Source organism: Lonchura striata, chromosome 12 (genome assembly GCF_050655825.1).
Source record: "Lonchura striata isolate lonStrDom1 chromosome 12, ASM5065582v1, whole genome shotgun sequence".
NCBI classification, from domain to species: domain Eukaryota; kingdom Metazoa; phylum Chordata; class Aves; order Passeriformes; family Estrildidae; genus Lonchura; species Lonchura striata.
In genome coordinates, this window is record NC_140714.1 from 15,967,736 (window position 1) to 15,986,567 (window position 18,832).

Sequence of the window (18,832 nt, forward strand, 5' to 3'; positions counted from 1 at the left end):
TGTCCTTTGCTGACCCTTCAGTGCTCATTTGCAGACAGGGATTATGACCCATGACAAACTTTGAATAGCATGATTTTAATTAGAGAAGCAGCGTGGCCAGGCTGGAAGCCGTTTCCAGTAACTGAGACATCTTCTCTATGTTTGGTGTAGGGTAAAAATATATAGAGGTGACTGATCAAAGCAGATATGAATTGGGACATAGGACTAGGGAGGAGAGAGGCTGTGGACAGACTGAAATCATTCTTTCCCCTTTTAAGAATCTTGCAAAGAGCATTACCAACTCTTTACAAATTGCTGCTGTTTCTGCAAACCCTGAATTACTGTCAAAGGTTCTGCAAATATGCACTGTCTCCTATTGCCAAGGATGCCTCCTGAATTGTGCCTTTTTGATGAAGGGGTCTGGCTTTAGCAATCCAAAAAGCAGGCCAGTGTAAAAGCCTTGCTGTGCAGACAGCCTGGTTCCTATCCCCCTCCCCACCTTTATTGTCTGTCCTAATAATCTCTATATAAATGTGTAGATGTGGCACTTGGGGACATGGTGTAATGATGGCCTTGGTGGTGCTGGGTTAATGGTTGGACTTGATGATTTTAAAGGTCTTTTTCAACCTAAACAATTCAGTGATTCTGTGACAATATTTTCAAGTTTTTTCATAGAACTGGGCTCTGGAAGTAGGTTTGCACTGTGAAGGGCTTGAGCCTTCTGTCTACACAGTTCCTCAAATTCCAGATAAAAGCTTTTGACTGAGTAGAGGAGGAACGCTCAAGTTTGCTTTGCAATGGAGAGGGCCTCAGGTGGCTGTTTCTGAGCATTTTGGAATCTCCTTTGGCAAGTGGCTTAGGGCTGTGTCTGAGCTGTGACACCCAGTGCTGCTGCTGGCAGGCATTCCCTAATAAAGCAGTGCAAGGACACCATTCCCTGTGCTTGTCTGCAGATCTCAGCACAGCTGAGTGCAGTGTCCAGCAAGCTCTTCATGAATGAACACTGACTTTGCCTTGAGATTCCAACAGGATTTTAAAATATAAAGCATCTAAGAGACCACACTGCAGCTTCCCGGGGAAGGGTCCAACTATTTAATCTGCTTTACTACTGCCTTGATATCATAACAGCAAATGGATCATTCAGAGCTGGAGAGGCACTTGAAAAGCACTTCTATTGAAAAAAAAAATTATAAGTAACAGAAATTGTGTAGAATGTAGAAAATTGTATTCCATTTCCTGGGCACAAATGGAGAATAATTGACTTGACAGCAAATCAGAGGGAAACTGGAAGGTGGCTCTGTGTGCCAGAGTCACAGTGAAGAGCTGGATGTGGTTTCTCAGGAGGCATCATCACTTTGGATATGTTGGTGAGACTTAGAAACTCAGATCTAGAAATATGCTAATGCTTGTGATAGATTGTTCAGTTACTGGCTATTTTCTGTGCCTGAGATATGGACAGGAGGAAATCCATTTAATGGGTAGCAGGAGAGACTGAAGCTGTGTATTAGGTTCATAGAATACCAGGCTGGAAGGGACTTCAAGGAGCATCCAGCCTTTCTTGGCAAAAAGGAAAAAAAATCCATCTAATAAGAATAGTACAGCAATGTAAAACTCTTAACAAAGGAGTGTGCTGAGATGATTTTAATGGAAACCAAAAAATTTTTTAAAAAAAAGAAGGGGACAAAAGGACATTTTTTGAGGTAATTTTAGCTTTTTTGTTATTCCTTACCTACACAAGGTCTGCATGGACTGCAGAGGACAGATAAGCCCTGAAATCTCCTTTAAAAAGCAGCAGCCATGGTAGAGTACAATGCCAAGGAGAGTGACTTATGAATACAAGTGAAATGTTGGGATAACTTGGAAGTAGATTAATGAAATGTGAAGCCTTTCATCTCTCAGACTCTGGTTTCAATTTAAACTGGGTCAATGTGAGGTTTATCTTAATTTATCTTATAGCAGTAGGTATTCATGATGATCACATGGCACTTCATGGAGATTTATACTAGGATGGAGCCGTGCAGGTGTTCCCTGGCACGTTGTGACTGACTAACCCAGCTCAAGTTCCACATCAGGGTTTGTCCCTCCTGCTCTCTAGCTCCGTGTTAACCCCTTCACTGCCTCTGCATGTTCATCAGGGTGGGCTTTGCCTTCCATGTCATGAACTTTGAACTGAATATTTAAACCTGGGTGCAACAACAGTAAAAGAAGCAGTAAGTCTGCTAGTAGTTTCAGTACAAGTATAGTATTCCCTCTTTTATTTTGTTGAGTTTCAATGCTAGATCTATATACATTTTACAATTTCTGTTCTTTCTTTTTTTTGTGTATGTGGCTTTCAGAGAGAGGAAAAACACTGGTTCAGAAGAAACCCACCATGTACCCCGAATGGAAATCGACTTTTGACGCCCACATTTACGAGGGCCGGGTGATCCAGATTGTGCTGATGAAAGCAGCAGAAGAGCCACTGTCTGAGGTGACTGTGGGTGTGTCAGTGCTGGCAGAACGGTGCAAGAAAGGCAATGGCAAAGCAGAGTTCTGGGTAAGGAAAAAGATTTAATTCCTCTAAATTGCTGACCTAGTTTTGTTTCTTTCAAGCTGAATGAATGCCTTGTGCCTTTTAGGCTTACAGATTTTCCTAGGTCAGTAGAATCGCTCCAGTTTGTATTCACCTGTTACACTTGGGGCTTTTTTTTCACTTTGATTTCTAAGACAAGAAAATGATTCAAAAGAGTAGAAGCTAATAGTGATCAGTTTTAGCCAGTTCAGTGGTCTCAAACCCTCTGCTTATTATCCACAGAACAGGTACCACATTGATATAATCAGTGTTAAACTTCTCTACAGCCTGTCATGGCTTGGACAGAGCATCATGGCCAGCAAAGAGACCACTTAGCATAGCCTGTAAGTTTATTTTTGTGTGTGGAGAGACAGACTGGCATTAGGAGCTGTAACTGAGGTCTTGGCCTTCTGTAAACTTTGCTGGGCAAATGTTCTGAGTGTCACACACTGCCTTAGAGATGAACTCACTCATTATCCCAGTAGGATGATGGGATTTCTTGGGATATGTTCATCTAATGTAACTGTGGTTTGGTTTTGTCTGGGGCCTGGATTTCTCATCCCAAGTTGTATTTAGTGTAACCCAGGGGTACTTTGCTCTGTGCTGAAGTGAAGATTAAGTCACTCTTACATGGTTAAGTGTTTCTTATCTTTTATGAAGGGAGCAGTTTAAGAATTAGTGGCTACACTCTTAGCACAGGAACTGACCTCAGCTGTTGCCTTAAAAGGCACTTATTTTTTTGCTGGTCTGTAGCATTTGCCACAGAAACCATGTGTAACAGTTTTGAGGAGCAAAGGAAAATAAATTTTGATTATATCACTTCTTTTCATTGCCAGCAACAGCATTTGATAATACTATGGTTTGTACTCTCAATAAACACATAAAGGATTGTATAGACTTCTTTTAAAACAGTGTTCCTGTGCAGATTGCGTTTACTCACAGTAATAACAGAAGCCAACAAAGTTCTTGGGAGAAGTGGGAAAGGGATGTGGACAGTGTGAACTCTGACCATGCTGAACTCCTGGGGACACATCAAAGCAATGCAGCACATGAGGAAAAGCAGGAGCATAAAAGCCCCTGACTCAGCTGCAATAGTGAGATATGGGAGAGGACTGCAATCAAATAGTTATTGAATAGTCTGTTTTGATACACTAGAAAGAGCTGTTTAAATTCCTGAGAGATGCAGTCAGCCACACACTTCACTGTTGCTATCTTTCTTTCCACAGCTTGACCTTCAGCCTCAGGGGAAGGTGCTGATGGCTGTGCAGTATTTCCTGGAAGATGCAGGTATTGTCATTGTTTATTTTCAGTCAGTTATGTGAAAAAAGGGTTTGGTTTTTTGGGTGGGTTTTTTTGCAGCACACAGGATGTAGATTCCAGAAAAAAATCACATGGTGTACTGAGTAGAATCTTATTAATTAATTGTATTAATTTGCTTTCCAGGTGTTTGTTTGGGTTGTTTTTTTTTGTTGTTCTATGCACTCATGGCAGGATTTGTTAATTTCTAAATGCTATTGCATTTAGGCACTTTCAGATCTTTAATATGTCTAGTCTCATGTTTTGATGTGATAGAAAATATATTATCTGTTCCTTTTTGGGTGCAAAAAAGTTAAATCTCTTGCTCTAGCTTATGTGGGAAAATTTTTTATGGATTGGAGCATTGGGTGTGAGTTTCCTGGGATTCAGACATCCTATTCACTAATTACAGAAACTGATTGTAGGAATGAGTGAATGGTTTTGTATAAAAATGCAAATCCAATCAATGATCTGATGTACCAGTTTAAAAAGTGCACAGCCTGTCTGTTTCAGAAACCTACACAGGCTCTTTGGAAATGAACTAGGAGGGAAGCTTCAAGTACAGTAATAAACCCAAGATAAGCCCAAATTTTGGCATGGATTTGTGTATCTGGGAGTCCTTTCCTAAAGAAAATGCCATAAACCTCACAATGTGCTCAGCTTGTAGTTAAGACTTTGCCATACTAGAAGTCATGAAGTCTTATTTTTTGGAATAATATTGTAATTATAATTTACCTGGTCTGCCAGATTAGCCTACCAGTCTTATAAGTTTTAATAGTATGTGTTAATAAATGACTGAAAATACTAAACAGGAAAATTTGAAGCATGGGTGGTTTTTTCCCCCCACAGATTTATAGAAAGAGCACAATTCTCTCTAGAATAAGTTTATTGAGAAGGTACCATACTTTTTTGTACCTTCTGTGCAGAAGATACTGAAGATAGAATGTGATGTGCATAGGTTACATTTCAGAGGTGATGTTTTATCTTTGTGATGACAAAAACCTCAGTCTATATGCTTGTTGCTTTAGTGTCTATGGAAAGCCAACACTTTAAATCAAAATTTAAAAAAAAAAATACTGGGACTTTAAAGAGTCTCTGAGTGGGAGCTTTTCTCAGGTTTGCATTTAAACTGGTATGAGCAAAGGCTTATATTAGGAAATATTTATCTTGGGCTTTGTCATAGTTCCCTGTGCAAGGCTGTTTCATGGGGCAATGGTACTCTGATCATACATATTTAATGTGATATACAGAAATCCATTTCTCCGGAACACCCAGAAGTTTCTCAAGCAAACCTGTACAAACCCAGTTTCTGTATTTTCAGTTGTTTATTTAATGAGGCTGAAGCATATTTCCTCCTCTCCACGCAGACATATGGAAAAGCAGAGATGGCATAAGTGAAACCCTTCCATAATTTATTATTAGCTGTTAGCAGGAAGGTAATACTTGTGTGCTGAAAGTACTATATTCATTTTACTCAGTAATCAAAATAACTTAAAAATAGATTCAATGTTCTTGCAATTCTTTTCATTGCCTGTGTTAGGGATTGCAGATGGTGGTGGATGAAGCCTAAATACCAAACAGATCAATAAGTCATGCATTTATATTCTAATTGGCAAGTTAATATTCACATCTTACTGCACTTTTTTGACCTTCTACTTTGCAATGAGTTCCTATTTACCTTCTCCTGTATATGAAATTAGTCACCAATACATTTTTGGTAACTGAACCACAGAGGTGGTGGAAGTCACCTTTCAAGACTTTTATGCATCTACATTTTGTGAAGGAAAGTCACTCAATCTGATATTTTAATGTGAATATCAATACATTTTGACAAACTACTCCTCCTCAAGGTTGCAAACCTCCCTTATGTCAGTGTGTAATGCTGTTAAATAGGCAAACACTGATTTTTGGCTCATCACTGCACTGCTGTAAATGTTCTCTTCTGTTAAATCAGCATTGCCAGTGTGAGAGCAGAGAGGTTTGCTGGTGCATTGCAAGGATGTTTGTGTCAGCCTGCATTCCTCACCCTGCTGAACCCCTCAGTCAATAGCTGAAGCTCAGGACAGTTCACATTCCTTTCTATGCACTTGTCACTTTGTTCTCCCTCTGACCTGCCTTTGCATACTGAACTCTATGGTAGCTAAAATACTAAAAAAGGCTTGCTCTGAAACTGGTATTTCAGTTGTTCCTTGGTTTATTCAAAGTATTCCCTGGTTTATTCTGTTGCTGCCATTTGTATCTTTGAGTTATAGGTGCTACCTTATGTTTGAAAACCTCCAAGCAGTTCACAAAAGTGACTGATTCTTTCTTTGGTTTGTTTTGCAAACTGAAGCTGCTGTTTTTCAAACCTTTCTTCTAAGTAGCAAACGTTCTGCTACCTTTAGAGGAAACTGCCTTCCTCTGCTGCAGTGGTGCAGAGCAGGGAATGTTATTGCTACATTAACAGATATATTCCTAGAAAAAAAGAAATCACAAAATAAGCTGGTATTAATGGTTCTTCCATGGTAGACTACACTGAGACTTTTCATTTGCATATTCTTTTTCCAGATTGAGGCCTGACCAGTTAATTTAGGGCTGCATATGAAAAGTCTTAGCAATCTTAAAGGCTTTTTTCTTCCTATACCCTATAAAATGGGGACTGCAGAGCCCTGACTTAGAGCTGTCAAAGAACTTATTTGTCTTCTGTCTTGTGATTTGAATATGAGCTTGTGCTGGAAATTCAAAAGCTTTTCTTCTGGTGTGTGAAATGTGAGAACAGGGTGTTAACCTCAATTTTAATTTTGAAATTTGTTTTCCTTCTACCACTTCTTCTCTCGTTGTAGTATTGAAACTAGGTTATAATTCTGCAAAGCAGCTTTAGTTTTAATAGGTGGGAGTTGAACTAAGTTTAATGCTTTGCTTGATCTTTGTTTATTCAAATGTGGTTAATGACCTCCTCGAGTAAGAAAACGCAGAGCCTCACTCTCCTGTGTCTTGTGCAGCATTAGCAGCTTTGGGCTTGTGTCTTGGGCTTGAATTCTGAATTGCTCTTTTGCTGACTACAGCTTCCTGCAGAAAGGGGCAGTGAATTTTTTTCTTAAAATGCCATTAGAAGTATCAGAAGGTGAGTAATTTACATGCAGACTTTTGATATCTCAATTCTATGAATGCTGGGAGAGAGAGCTGAAGATATTTTGAATTTGTTGCTCTCTGTGTGTTGAGTGTTGGGGAAGCATAAGACCTTCAGCATTTTTCTGAGTTATCTGTGAAAAATTTCCCATTTGCCATTTCAGTCTGGATATTGTATGGGCCTAAAGTAAGAGTTGAAGAAAGTATCTCTACAAATGAAGTGCATTGTGGAAGGATGGTCACATTTTTAATAAATAATAGTGTTGAGGGCTGAAGAGCCAGAACTGAACCTTATAGTTGTACATGGGGATGTTGGTATGATTTAATCATTTAACTGAGAAAAAGCCATTTCTAGAAATTTGACTAATGTGGAGGTTATTCAGTGGCACCTCACATCCCCTTTAATCTGCACCAGAAGTGCAATAGCATGAATTGAACAAAAAACATCTGCAGGCTTTATCTTCTGATATTCATTCCTCTCAGAGAATCAGACAGTTGCAGATGTAGTGATTTCATGGATAGCAGGTTGGTGTGTCCGTGGTTCCTAAGGTAGCTAACATGCTGTGTGGAGCACAGAAAATCTGATATAGTTTGTACCTTCAGTAGAAGTTTGAGATGCTTGAGATCTGTAGCTGTATATTGAGATGCTGTATCTGTTGGTTTGACTGTGTAATTTGAAAAAGAGAGAAGACCCATTTTCCAGTTTAGTCCAGTTTATTCCGGTTTTATTATCACAAATGAGATACCAGAGGTCTCTGCAGAAGCATTTAGCAAAACACTGAACTGTAAAACAAGAGCTCTGTACACTGAGCATGGGCTGTGTTCACACTGCAGCTCTGTGTGGGTGGGAGCACCACAAAGGCTGGAGTGTGTTTGGTTTTGGGGATTTTTAAGCCTGGATTGAAAAGCAGGGCTTGTTACAGCTGGTGTTTTGTTTTACACTTCTCTGCCTAGGAAAGGTTACACTCACACACTGAAGTAGCTTCAGAGCAGCAGCAGCAGCTCAGGGCCATGGCAGGACTTCATCCTGGATTTGTCCAAGGCCAGGCTGGATGGGGCTCTGAGCAACCTGGTCTAGTGCAAGTTACCTCTGCCTGTGGCAGCCATTGCAACTGAATGCTCCAACCCAAACATCTGATCCTCTTTGGAGGGGTAGCAGAAAAATCAGAGTGATTTGACATAGCAAGTTCATGTCACAGAACTGTGGGCTTTGGGGAAACTTCTACTTCTGTAAATGGTTTCTTGGGATTTTTGGGTTTGGTTGGGTTGGGGTTTTTTAACAGGTGATCTTTAAATCAATCTTCTCTAGGACCAGGGTAAAGAGCAGTTTGCATCTGAGAAAGTCCATACTGGGAAAGTCTCTTAGTCAGGAACAAGCTTTCCCTTTTAATGATTGCTCTGAGAGATTAATATTTTTCTTGACCTGAAGGTGCACTTAAGTTTCAAACAAAGCCAAGTGCAAGACTGCAGAACAGCAGAAGGAGACAGACACTGAACAGAAATGTTAGTGGGGTTTGTAATTAATTATAAAGTTTCAGACAAATCTCAGCCTGAGCAACCAGCTCAGAAAATTCCTTTCCTGTCCCTGTTTGAAGTCCTGGTTCCCAGACTCTGACAGTAGCACTGTTCTCTTTCCTCTTCACAAACAGCACCGTGAAATAAGCAGGCTAAAATGAAACATGAACTCTGAAGAGGGTAAATATTTCTTTCAATTCCTTCTTTTAAGAAAAATGAGGAGGGTTATCCTGAGGTTGTTTTCCTTTGTCGTTGGACTTTTGAGGTTCAGTTGAGAAAATGTGACATCTCACCTTGAGGTTTGTTACAGCTCAGCAGAGCCCCAGCACTGTTATTGTAGTAAATGTTTTCCAGGCTTGTTGGGTGTTGTGTTAGTGGCTGTGGGGACTGTGAAATGTTCAGCAGGACAGGCACTGCAGCTGAACAGAGTGCAGGGGGTGTTTCCAGCACTCTGTGGGGCTGCACTCCCAATTCCCAGCCCTGCCTTGTGGCTTCTTTGTGAATGTTCAGCACAGAGGAGTTCTGGGCGTGTCAGATCAGCTGCAAGTTTTGAGAAGGGACCTTGGAATACATGAACCTGTCAGTGATAAATATTAACCACAGCTCTCAACAGAGGAAATAGATTATGTTTAATGGTGTATGCTGTGTGCAGAATGATTCATGTCAATCCAGGCTGCAGAGGTCACCTGGGTTGCTGATTCAGCTGTTCTGTACCTGCTCTTTTTGACCATGTGCTGGTTCATAATAAGCATTTCATTTATGGAAATGGTTTGCTTGGAGGGGGAAGCAAAGTTTTTCCCTTCGTGTTTCTCCACCCCGCATCCATATAGTTGTTGTGAAAGTTACTTCCCTGCAACTGTTGATTGTCTCTACATCTCTGAAATTAGGCCTTTATTCTCCAGTTAACTCCATGTTTGGCTGAGCTGCTTAAAACTTTTCTGGAGCAATACTCATTAAAGGCAATTTACACATTAAAGATAACTTGTTAAACATGCCCATAGTAAATCCAAATTATGCCATAATTTCAGAGCTACCTGAAATCCTGATGAACCTTACTCACAGCTGCTCTACAAACCCCTCAGCTGCTTCTGAGCCAGACAATGTCTTCAGCTATTCTTTATTATATTGGTTGGTTTTGCCAAAGGCATCTAACAAGGCAGCTGGTTGTAAAGTCTGTGTGTCCTCACATGCAGATTTTGAGGTTTTGCTGTACTAAGGATTCTTCCCCATTAAAGTACACCTAGGGAAAATGTGCAAAATAAAAATAAAAAAAAAAAAGAGGAAGAAAACCCCAAAGTGATTAGTTTAGATAATTACCCTCTCAAAGAAATAAGCGTCAGTCTCACGTATTTCTTTTAAGTTTGATGTCAGGGCTTCAGACAGAGAGGAAACACTGGTGTTTCCCATAAATTAATCAAGTTTTGTCAGAGACTTCTGCACACAGTATCAGCAATACTAAATTTCTCCAAGTATTTTGTCATGAGGTGTTTGTTCCTCACTAAACACTTGGTTTGCTTGTTATGGACTTTAGAAAGGCTTTTGTCTGGTAATTTGCTGCATCACAGGTGATCTCCTCAGAAAACTGCCATAAAGCAAAAGGCCTTTCTCTGCTTCCTCCCTGTTACTGATTAAATCTCCCTTACCAAGACACCCTTTACTGCACCAGACAATGTGCAGTACTGCTGCCTCTCAAGCACCTTGTTTCCCTTGCACCACACCAGTGTGGTTTCCCTGAAGCATTTTTGCAGCAGTGGGTGAGGTCTGTGTGTTTGCTCAGCAGGATTAAACAGAGATAGCAGTTTGCAGACTGCCACAAGCTGAAGTGCAGCAGCTGATGAGTTTGTGTTGGGTGAATTCAGCAGCCTCTTTGAACAAGGCAAGGAATCCTGTTCCTGTAGGGGCAGGGGTGACTCAGGGACTGTCACAGTGCACACTGGACAGTCCTTTCAGGGGCTGTCAGGATGGGTATTTCTCTGAACCAGGTGGCAAATTTGTCAGAAAAGTACATTAATACCTAGTGGCAAACCTGGAGACCTTTTTTAAACTTTCTTTTCTCTAATATGCTTAACCTTTCCTCAATAGCTGAGTTGATGATGCCGTTTCTTTTCTAAGACAGCAGATGCTGCTGCAGTGTGGCTGCTGCTGGCTGTGACAGGTAAATTAGTTTAGGACACTCAGAAAGGTGTCACATGTCAGATTGTATTCCAGGTTCAGCAGTCTGTTGGAATAGCAGTGGTGGCAGCCAGCTAAAACAAATGACAAAAACCAAGTGCATCTAGCAGCCAGAAAAACAGAGCTCCTGGGTAACTTTGTAGTAAGCTCAGGCATTGCAGTGAGTGTGACTTGGCAAAGGACACAAATCTGCTTCTGTCAGTGCTGAAAGAAAGGCTCCCCCTGATAGTGATAAAAGGCAGCAATGCAACAAAGCTAATTTGGAAAGCCATTATATTGATGATGGGAGAAATGCTCCTCTGGCTTTTCCCTTACTCCATGGCTGTGGAAATTCCCAGCCTGCAAACAGCAAGATGCTGTTGCCCTCAGCTTTACAGCACTTTGGACATGTGAATTATGTCCACATTTCTTCAGCTGGGACCCACAAACTGGTGGCCACAGCTGATGGAATTAGCAGTTGATCAGCTCTTCGTTTCCAGCTCAAGCCTTTATCTTTTCCTGCTGGATGGGATTGTCCCTCAACAGCTCCTTTTGGTTGACAAGAAATGTGTTCGCAGGTTAAATCAGTTACCCAGTCTCTTGATATACCTGCATTAGGTTACCTCTGCTCCAAACCCCAATGACTTCAAAAATGCCTAATTAAATAATTAAATGCCTCATTAACTAATTAAATAGTCTGAGTTTGTGTCTCAGTCTTACAGCCATAAATTGCATTTTTGTAAAAGAAACTGATAAGCTTCCTTGGAAATAAGTGAAAATAACCATAACCACCAATGAGGACCTGTATGAGCCAGCTGGAATTAGAGCCTGAGAATTTGTTTGGTTTTATTTCTTGGCTTAATGCTGCATGTGATTTCTATGTCATCCAGTATTAGATGCTACAGTAGATGGGAGCAGGTAATATTGTTATAATACTGAATAATTTGATTCCATGGGGGCTGGAAGGGGAAAGGAATGAGACTGGGATTCGTGGAAAGATAAAACATGAATGTTATAAGACATCAAAATGTAAATGTCTGACTGAAAATCTCATTTGTCCTTGCTGCCTAATGATCCTGGAGGCTGGAAGAAAGTCGTCTTCCAGTAGGATGGTCCTGTGGTCACCCAGAAGGTCCTGCAGCAGCTCATCTGAATTTCTGCTGTAGTCCTGATTCAGGAGGGCATGTGGAGCAGAGCATGGAAAGGCTTCTGATGACCTTCCTGCTTCTAATAAAATACTTACTCATATTAAACTTAAATCATAGAACAGAAGTCATAGATTTATTTTTTTTTTTCAAGGAACAACAGTGGTTGCCACTTCTCTTTCAAAACTGTGCTCCATCCCTGCTCTGTGCTCTCAGTTCATCAGCTGAAAGCTTTTTCTGTGTGGGCAGGAGTGGGAAGCACTTGCACAGAACACAGGGACACGTGGAAACAGTGTGTGCACCTGTACCACCCCTGATGGACTGAAAGGATGCAGGTGTCAAATGAACAGAAACACGAGTCAGAAACAGGAAAACAAACTCAACATTTGGGAGAAGCAAATATTAACCTTTCTAATACCTGGAAGTATTAAAAGTGTGTCTTCTTGTGTCCCCCTCAGACTGCAGACAGTCGATGAGGGAAGAGGAGGGGACAGTAACTATCAACAGGAGAGGAGCTATCAAGCAAGCCAAAATCCACTACATCAAAAGTCATGAATTTATTGCCACCTTCTTTGGACAACCTACATTTTGCTCTGTCTGCAGAGACTTTGTATGGTAAGAAAGAAAATCTAAGCTTCTTCCAGCTCCAAGGGCCAAATTACTGCAAAATTTGCTTCAGATATACGCAGATAAAGCATGACAAATAAATTTGTGTTGGGAAATTGAAGTTACATACTCAATAAGGGCATTTTTATACCTAAGAACCATAGTTGTCTTTCACACTGAGAAGTAGAGCTTGAACATTTTTGCCACTGAAATAATAGGCAGAAACTCCATCAGCATCAAGTGATATCTGGCCATGGTCATCAGCAGCTCTGCCACAGGAGAACAAGAGGGGTGGGTCTGAGAAAACAATGGCCAGACTGAGATGTGAAGTGACTGATGGCAGCCTAGAGACCCACAGAGAAGTTGAATTCCTTTCATAGTAAGGCTGGTTTTGTCCTACGTTAGGTTGGGTGGATTTTCCATGTGATTGAAAATTTGTTGTTTCTGGGTTTTCCTCCTCATTTGCTGGTCTATCAAATACAGGACTTTATCTTCTAAACAATGACAGAGGATTCGATTACCAGAATTTAGACCAATTTATTAATTGGTTGTTTGACATGATAAAAATAAAAACCAGACATCTTTTATGCCAGAAAATGTACTGATTTCCTTTTTTATAATTTGTTTTTCAGGGGACTCAACAAGCAGGGATACAAATGTAGACGTGAGTTGGTTTTTTTTGTTTTTTTTTAATCTTATACTGCTTTCCACATGAATCTGGAGATCTTGAAAAAATTCTGTAAATATGCATGGTACAATGCATCATCACTATGGGTAGTAGTAGAAGTTAAATATCAATTTTGCACAAGAACCAGAGGAACCTGTGATTCCTACCTGGGGTTTCAGATCAAGATTTAGACTTAGCTATTCTACTGGGAAGTGTGTAATGCAATTGAAAAGTTGCACTCATTTATGACAGCAGTTTTTTGTGGAACCTCTTCTAAAGTGAATTACAGCTATTGAGGGGCTTTACAAGCTGGATTGAAAATCACCTTTGACTTGGCATACATCTGTGCATTGCTCCAAGCAGGGAGGAGCTATCAAAGGGCAAAACTCAAAAGCATTATATTGTCCTTCTGTTATCAAATGCTGGGGGCATTACTGATTTCATTTAGAAATAAAGTTTAACCTTCTATCAAGGTTAAAAAATATTATTATCTTGATAGAAAATAAACTTTTGGTACATATAGTATGATGCAAAAAGAGTGTGATTTTCACATTCTGCCATTAAATGCAAACACCTCATCCCATGTATTTATTATCTGAATGAATTCTTTTTTTTCTCTTGTGCATGTCTTGAAGAATGCAATGCTGCTATTCATAAGAAATGCATTGATAAAATTATTGGGAGGTGTACTGGTACTGCAGCCAACAGCAGGGACACAATGGTAAGAGCCGAAACAATATATTTAGAGTGTAATTATGTAATTAAACATTGCTGAACTAAGAAAACCTTGTACAGAAACTGACAGCTCCACTTGGGAGATGCTTGCCTGTACAAACCAAGGTTCTGTCTTTGCTTAAAGCTGTGTAATGTTCTGTAAGGGGCAGGGGGCAAAGCTTCCAAGGAAGCAAAGCAGCTGAAAGCTCGGTGAGGGTGGGTGCTGTGTGAGGCCAGAGGCAGGTCCCTGCGGGGAGGGAGCTGAGGTTGTCCCTGTGCTCAGTTCCAGAAGGAGCGCTTCAACATCGACATGCCCCACCGCTTCCGCGTCTACAACTACATGAGCCCCACCTTCTGCGACCACTGTGGCAGCCTGCTCTGGGGGCTGGTCAAGCAAGGGCTCAAGTGTGAAGGTGAGGAGGAGGAGGGAGCTGGCAGCTCTCAGTGCTTTTCCAGTGTTCCCCCACTGGGACTGCTGGTGGTGCACACTGTGCCTTTCCACGCGAGTCGTGTAGGGTGGGATTCGTCTCGTCCATATGGGGTTAAAAAGCTTTTGTACAAAGGAGACAGAAGCACTGGGCTCGTGGGACAGCTCAGCCTAGGTGAGCTGCTGAAGGAGTCAGGAAACACTGCAGAGGTGTAATCTTGAGCATTATCAAAATTACTGCTTTGGGAATAGCTGAAATTTGGAGACTGACTCAACGTAGCATCTCAAAGTGCATTCAAAGCGTTTACTGCAAATACTGCTTTTATAATTCTCCCACAAAAAAGCAGTATTATCCTTATTGTCACAGGTTTTGAGAATAAAGTAATGATGATTAGAGGCTTTTCCCTTGTGAAACCTTTTTTTAGCCTTCATTGTGTTAAAGGATAAAAACTGCAATTTTGGTAGCAATGGCAGGTCCATGTCCAGTCTAGTCTTAAAAAAAGTTTTCTGAACTGCTCAGAACAGCCCTGTTTGTTGTAATGTCAGTATTTTCCTGATGCTTGATAACAATCCTTACATTTCTTCTAGAATGTGGGATGAACGTGCATCATAAGTGCCAGAAGAAGGTGGCAAACTTATGTGGAATAAACCAGAAGTTGCTAGCTGAAGCTTTAAATCAAGTTAGCCAGGTAAGCTTTATTGCCATTTCTCAGGTAATTACTTGTTTTCAGAGCATTTGGGGGTTTCCACATTGTCTTTTATTGGAAACTGTATTTGGAAAAAACAGCTTTGTCTTTTTTAATTTGACACTTACAGAGACTAACAAAGATATCAATAGCCTGAAACTGAAATAGGGAAGGGGTATGCTACTCTAAACAATTTTTTAAAAGGTGTGTGGCTCCCTGAAATCCAATTTTGTTCTTCTGCAGTGCCAAGATTATTCTGTTCTTTTCTGTTCAATGGGTTAATCAGTGGAATGCTGAAAATCTGTTTTTACACACTTCAACTTTAAAATTCCACTTGAATGATAAAATTAAATGAATAAGGAGAACTGTACCAGATAGTCTCATTTTTAATTCATATATATATATACAAACAGAAAAACACTGAATTAATGTTGGCCCCATAGCTTGCATCGTTTATCTCCTGCTGCAGCACGATTCTTTTGTGGCCAGCTTCTGCAAATAAAGATTCAGACACAAGCTCTGAAATAAAACAGGAAAATATATCACAAAAGCCAACAGTGCTTCCTTTGAGATGTGTATTCCTAAGCTTTCCCAGGATATTTACTTTGAAAACAGTGAAAGCTGTTGTGGCAGCGCTCTCATGACACAGGAGCTCAATCTTTTCATTACTGAAATTTGATCTCAGGGATCTCCCATATGTAAACGTTGTTTCCCTGTGCTAAGGACAGATGTCACATCCAGAAAGGACTTCAGCAGGTCAGTAAAACAGTGATTCCCTTCTCCTCTTTCACATGAACAGACATCTAAGGGGACATTTTCCCACAGTTCACATCCTTTCCACTGTGGTTGAAACCATTATACCTTGAATAATTTCACAATGAAAATGGAACACAGACTGTTCAGGAATTTCAGTGACTTATTTTCTTGCAGTGAAGGAAATAAAGCAAATGACTGATGTGAAGCTGCAAAGGAGGTGACTAAATAGTCTGTGAACCAAACTTCTTGAAAAAAGATTCTGGGAGTTAATAATTAAAAAGAAATGTTTATGCTGCCATCATGTTACATTTAAAGCTATTGCTCTATTTTTAAAGTAACAGTGCTAATATAAATTCAAATGTTCCCCTTCTCCCCAGAAATCTACACGAAGGTCTGATTCTGGATCTGTAGAAAGTGTTGGTATTTATCAAGATTTTGATAAGAAACATAAAGCTCCTGGAGGAGACACAACGGGTAAGGAAACAAACAATGTTTCAATACAGCCACTTACCTACCAGATAGTTTAAGAAGTTATTAATTAATTGTGTTAGACAATTTTTTTAATAAGTCCTGTTAAGAAAAGCAGCATGTCTTCCTTCTTCTTTTCTCTTGGCCACATGAAAAGCTTACACAGGACTTGTCCCTTATGTTTGGGTTCACCTGTAATTCCAGCAGCAGATGCATTGAAATGCTGTGTCAGTACCTCATTCTTACCCAGGGCTCTGAGTCCTGCAGGGTTCCTGCATCCCCTGAATTTTCCCTCCCTGTTTTGCTCAGCAGATAACAGCGAGTACGATAAGCTCTGGGAGGTAAACACAACCAAACCAGTGCCAAGAGCTGCAAGGAGAAAATTCAACATAGACAGCTTTGTCTTCCACAAGGTGCTGGGGAAAGGAAGCTTTGGAAAGGTAAGTGACAAACTGAGAGTTCAGGTGTCTGCCTGGCTTGATCTGCAATGTGATTTTTTTTTTTCCTTTAACCAGACAGGTCTCACAGCTTTTTGGGTCAGTAATCTTCTAAAAGAATTGTATGTAGACATCTTTGTCAAAGACACTGGAAATTCATCAGCTGCATCTTGTGTAAACCCCAAAGTGATTCATTGTGCCCAGCAGTTTGTCAGTGTTTAGTACTGAGGCAGAGGAATTGCCCTTTAATGCACATACCCAGTGCAAATGGATGTTTTAGTTCTGTTCCCTCCACACAGAAACAGCCTCACAACGCCCCAGTGCAGTGGCAGGGGATGTGTGGGAGAGCAGTGTGACCTCCACGGGCTCTGCCCTGCTGCCTCTGAAACTGCAGCTCTAGTGACAGACCAGGCTTGCATGGCTGCTGCTCACACACTCCCAAGGCATTGACTTGAAAAAACTGCCTGTGGTACATGGTCCTTGAACCCCATCTCCTCATCTGTGTCCAGCAGCTGCAGCTTCCCAAACCTCCCTCATCTTTCCCATGCAAATGCGTTTTATAATTGTCAGTGCACCTGCTATGAACACCTTTGGCTTTCCCTCACTGATAAATCAGCACCAGTCTTTCCTACACGTGCTGTACTCTCATCTTTTATCTTTTGTAGGTTCTGCTTGCAGAGCTGAAAGGGAAGAACGAATTCTTTGCTATCAAAGCTCTGAAAAAGGACGTGGTGCTAATTGATGATGATGTGGAATGTACTATGGTGGAAAAGAGGGTCCTGGCCCTTGCCTGGGAAAATCCATTTCTCACACATCTTTACTGCACATTTCAGACAAAGGTAAGAAAAATTTAAATGGTGACAGCAGCACAACAGATTGAACCTTTAATGGATGCTGATACCAGCAGTCAAATTAAAGTAATTTAGTAATGCAAGAATTAAACATCCTTTTCCTGCACTCTGTGCAATTCATGGGCCTAGTGGAAAGTAAATATGAGTATGCCCAAACATACCTTGATGAAGACAGAATAAAATCAGAAAAACATCTATGCAGTCTGGAATAAGAAGGAGTTTAATTTAAGTCCTTAATCTGAGCTTTACCCTTGGTGAGGGGAAAAGGATGACTGTCACAGATTGAAATCAGTAGGTCTGTTTCAGTGAGTATTAAGCCTAGAGACCCACAGAATACAGGATCAGGTATTTATATTTACTACAAGACCAGGCCACTCAACTCTGTTGGAGCCTCACAGGGATGCATGAAACTAAAAATCCTTCAGGAGAAGAGGGAGGTGGCTGCTTGGTCCCCTGGAGAGGTACATTTCTACTTCATTTATGGTTGGATAGCATCAGTAATTGTTCCATTCCCTGGTTATCTGCTAAAGGATCATTTGTTCTTCGTGATGGAGTTCCTGAATGGGGGAGACCTGATGTTCCACATCCAAGACAAGGGGCGGTTCGACCTCTACAGAGCAACGTGAGTCCTCAGCCCTTCCTTCCCCACCTCCCTTCATTCCTCACCCCATTTCATCTCTGGGTTTATGGCTTCTGGTTCTGTGCCCCCCCCCACTTACCTGCAGTCAAGTTTCAGTGGCTGATGTTTGAAAATATGTTTCTAGGCACTGGTTGAATACAATGAAGTTCACTTAATGATGTGTGGAGTTGGGCTTTTTGAATTTACAGTGTGATCTTGTACTTTATGGGGTGCTTGTTCCTGAAGGTGCAAAATAAATTGCAACATGAGCCAACATGAAAAGCAAAAGGCACAGCTTCAGTGTACTTTAGGACAGTATTCTGATGGAAAAAATTGGAAAACAGCATAGGGAGAAAAGTTTAACACTTATTTACTGCTGTTGCTAAATTGAGAGGATAATACAATAAAACCCATATATTCCATGAGATGCTGATTAAATGGGTAAGCACTTTGTTTAATAAGTGCACTTGTGTTAGTTATCTATGACTTAAGTTTTCAGCTCCAGTGATCTTTAAAGGATGCAAAAATACTGTATTATTGTTACCTCAGCTATCATTTTTAGATTGAGGTTGGTTTCTGCTTCTGTCATCCAAACCCATGGGTGTTGTAATGCCATCATTGAAGGGGTGGCATGTAAGCCTTAAAAAGTAACAGTGCAGAGTACTGGACCTGTCTGTAAGCCCCAGGAAAATTACTTCTGTTACTGGCACTGTGCTAAGAATTGCTGAGTGGATGGGATCACAAGAAGTCTGGGATCAACAGCAGCCAGTGGTACAGGTCAGCTCCCTTCCCACTCTCCCCAGCAAAAATGTGGACAAAGTCCCTCCATCTTACCTGCATGCCAGGAAACATCTGT

The 18,832-nt window shown here is 40.8% G+C and overlaps 1 protein-coding gene across 3 annotated transcripts in view; it reads left to right on the plus strand.

Annotated features, from left to right (window-relative positions):
• The window catches only part of PRKCD (protein kinase C delta), a 60,492-nt gene that overhangs the window by 36,526 nt on the left and 5,134 nt on the right, over positions 1-18,832 (plus strand). For 2 of the 3 annotated variants that reach the window (XM_085590669.1, XM_021529128.4), the window contains exons 3-13: positions 2,316-2,515; positions 3,757-3,817; positions 12,204-12,360; positions 12,984-13,015; positions 13,654-13,739; positions 14,016-14,145; positions 14,748-14,848; positions 15,979-16,075; positions 16,379-16,509; positions 17,172-17,345; positions 17,888-17,979. In XM_085590669.1, the coding sequence (XP_085446795.1) occupies positions 2,316-2,515; positions 3,757-3,817; positions 12,204-12,360; positions 12,984-13,015; positions 13,654-13,739; positions 14,016-14,145; positions 14,748-14,848; positions 15,979-16,075; positions 16,379-16,509; positions 17,172-17,345; positions 17,888-17,979 (1,261 nt within the window). The remainder of the gene's footprint in view (positions 1-2,315; positions 2,516-3,756; positions 3,818-12,203; positions 12,361-12,983; positions 13,016-13,653; positions 13,740-14,015; positions 14,146-14,747; positions 14,849-15,978; positions 16,076-16,378; positions 16,510-17,171; positions 17,346-17,887; positions 17,980-18,832) is intronic. The other variant, XM_021529129.4, reaches the window with a different exon arrangement.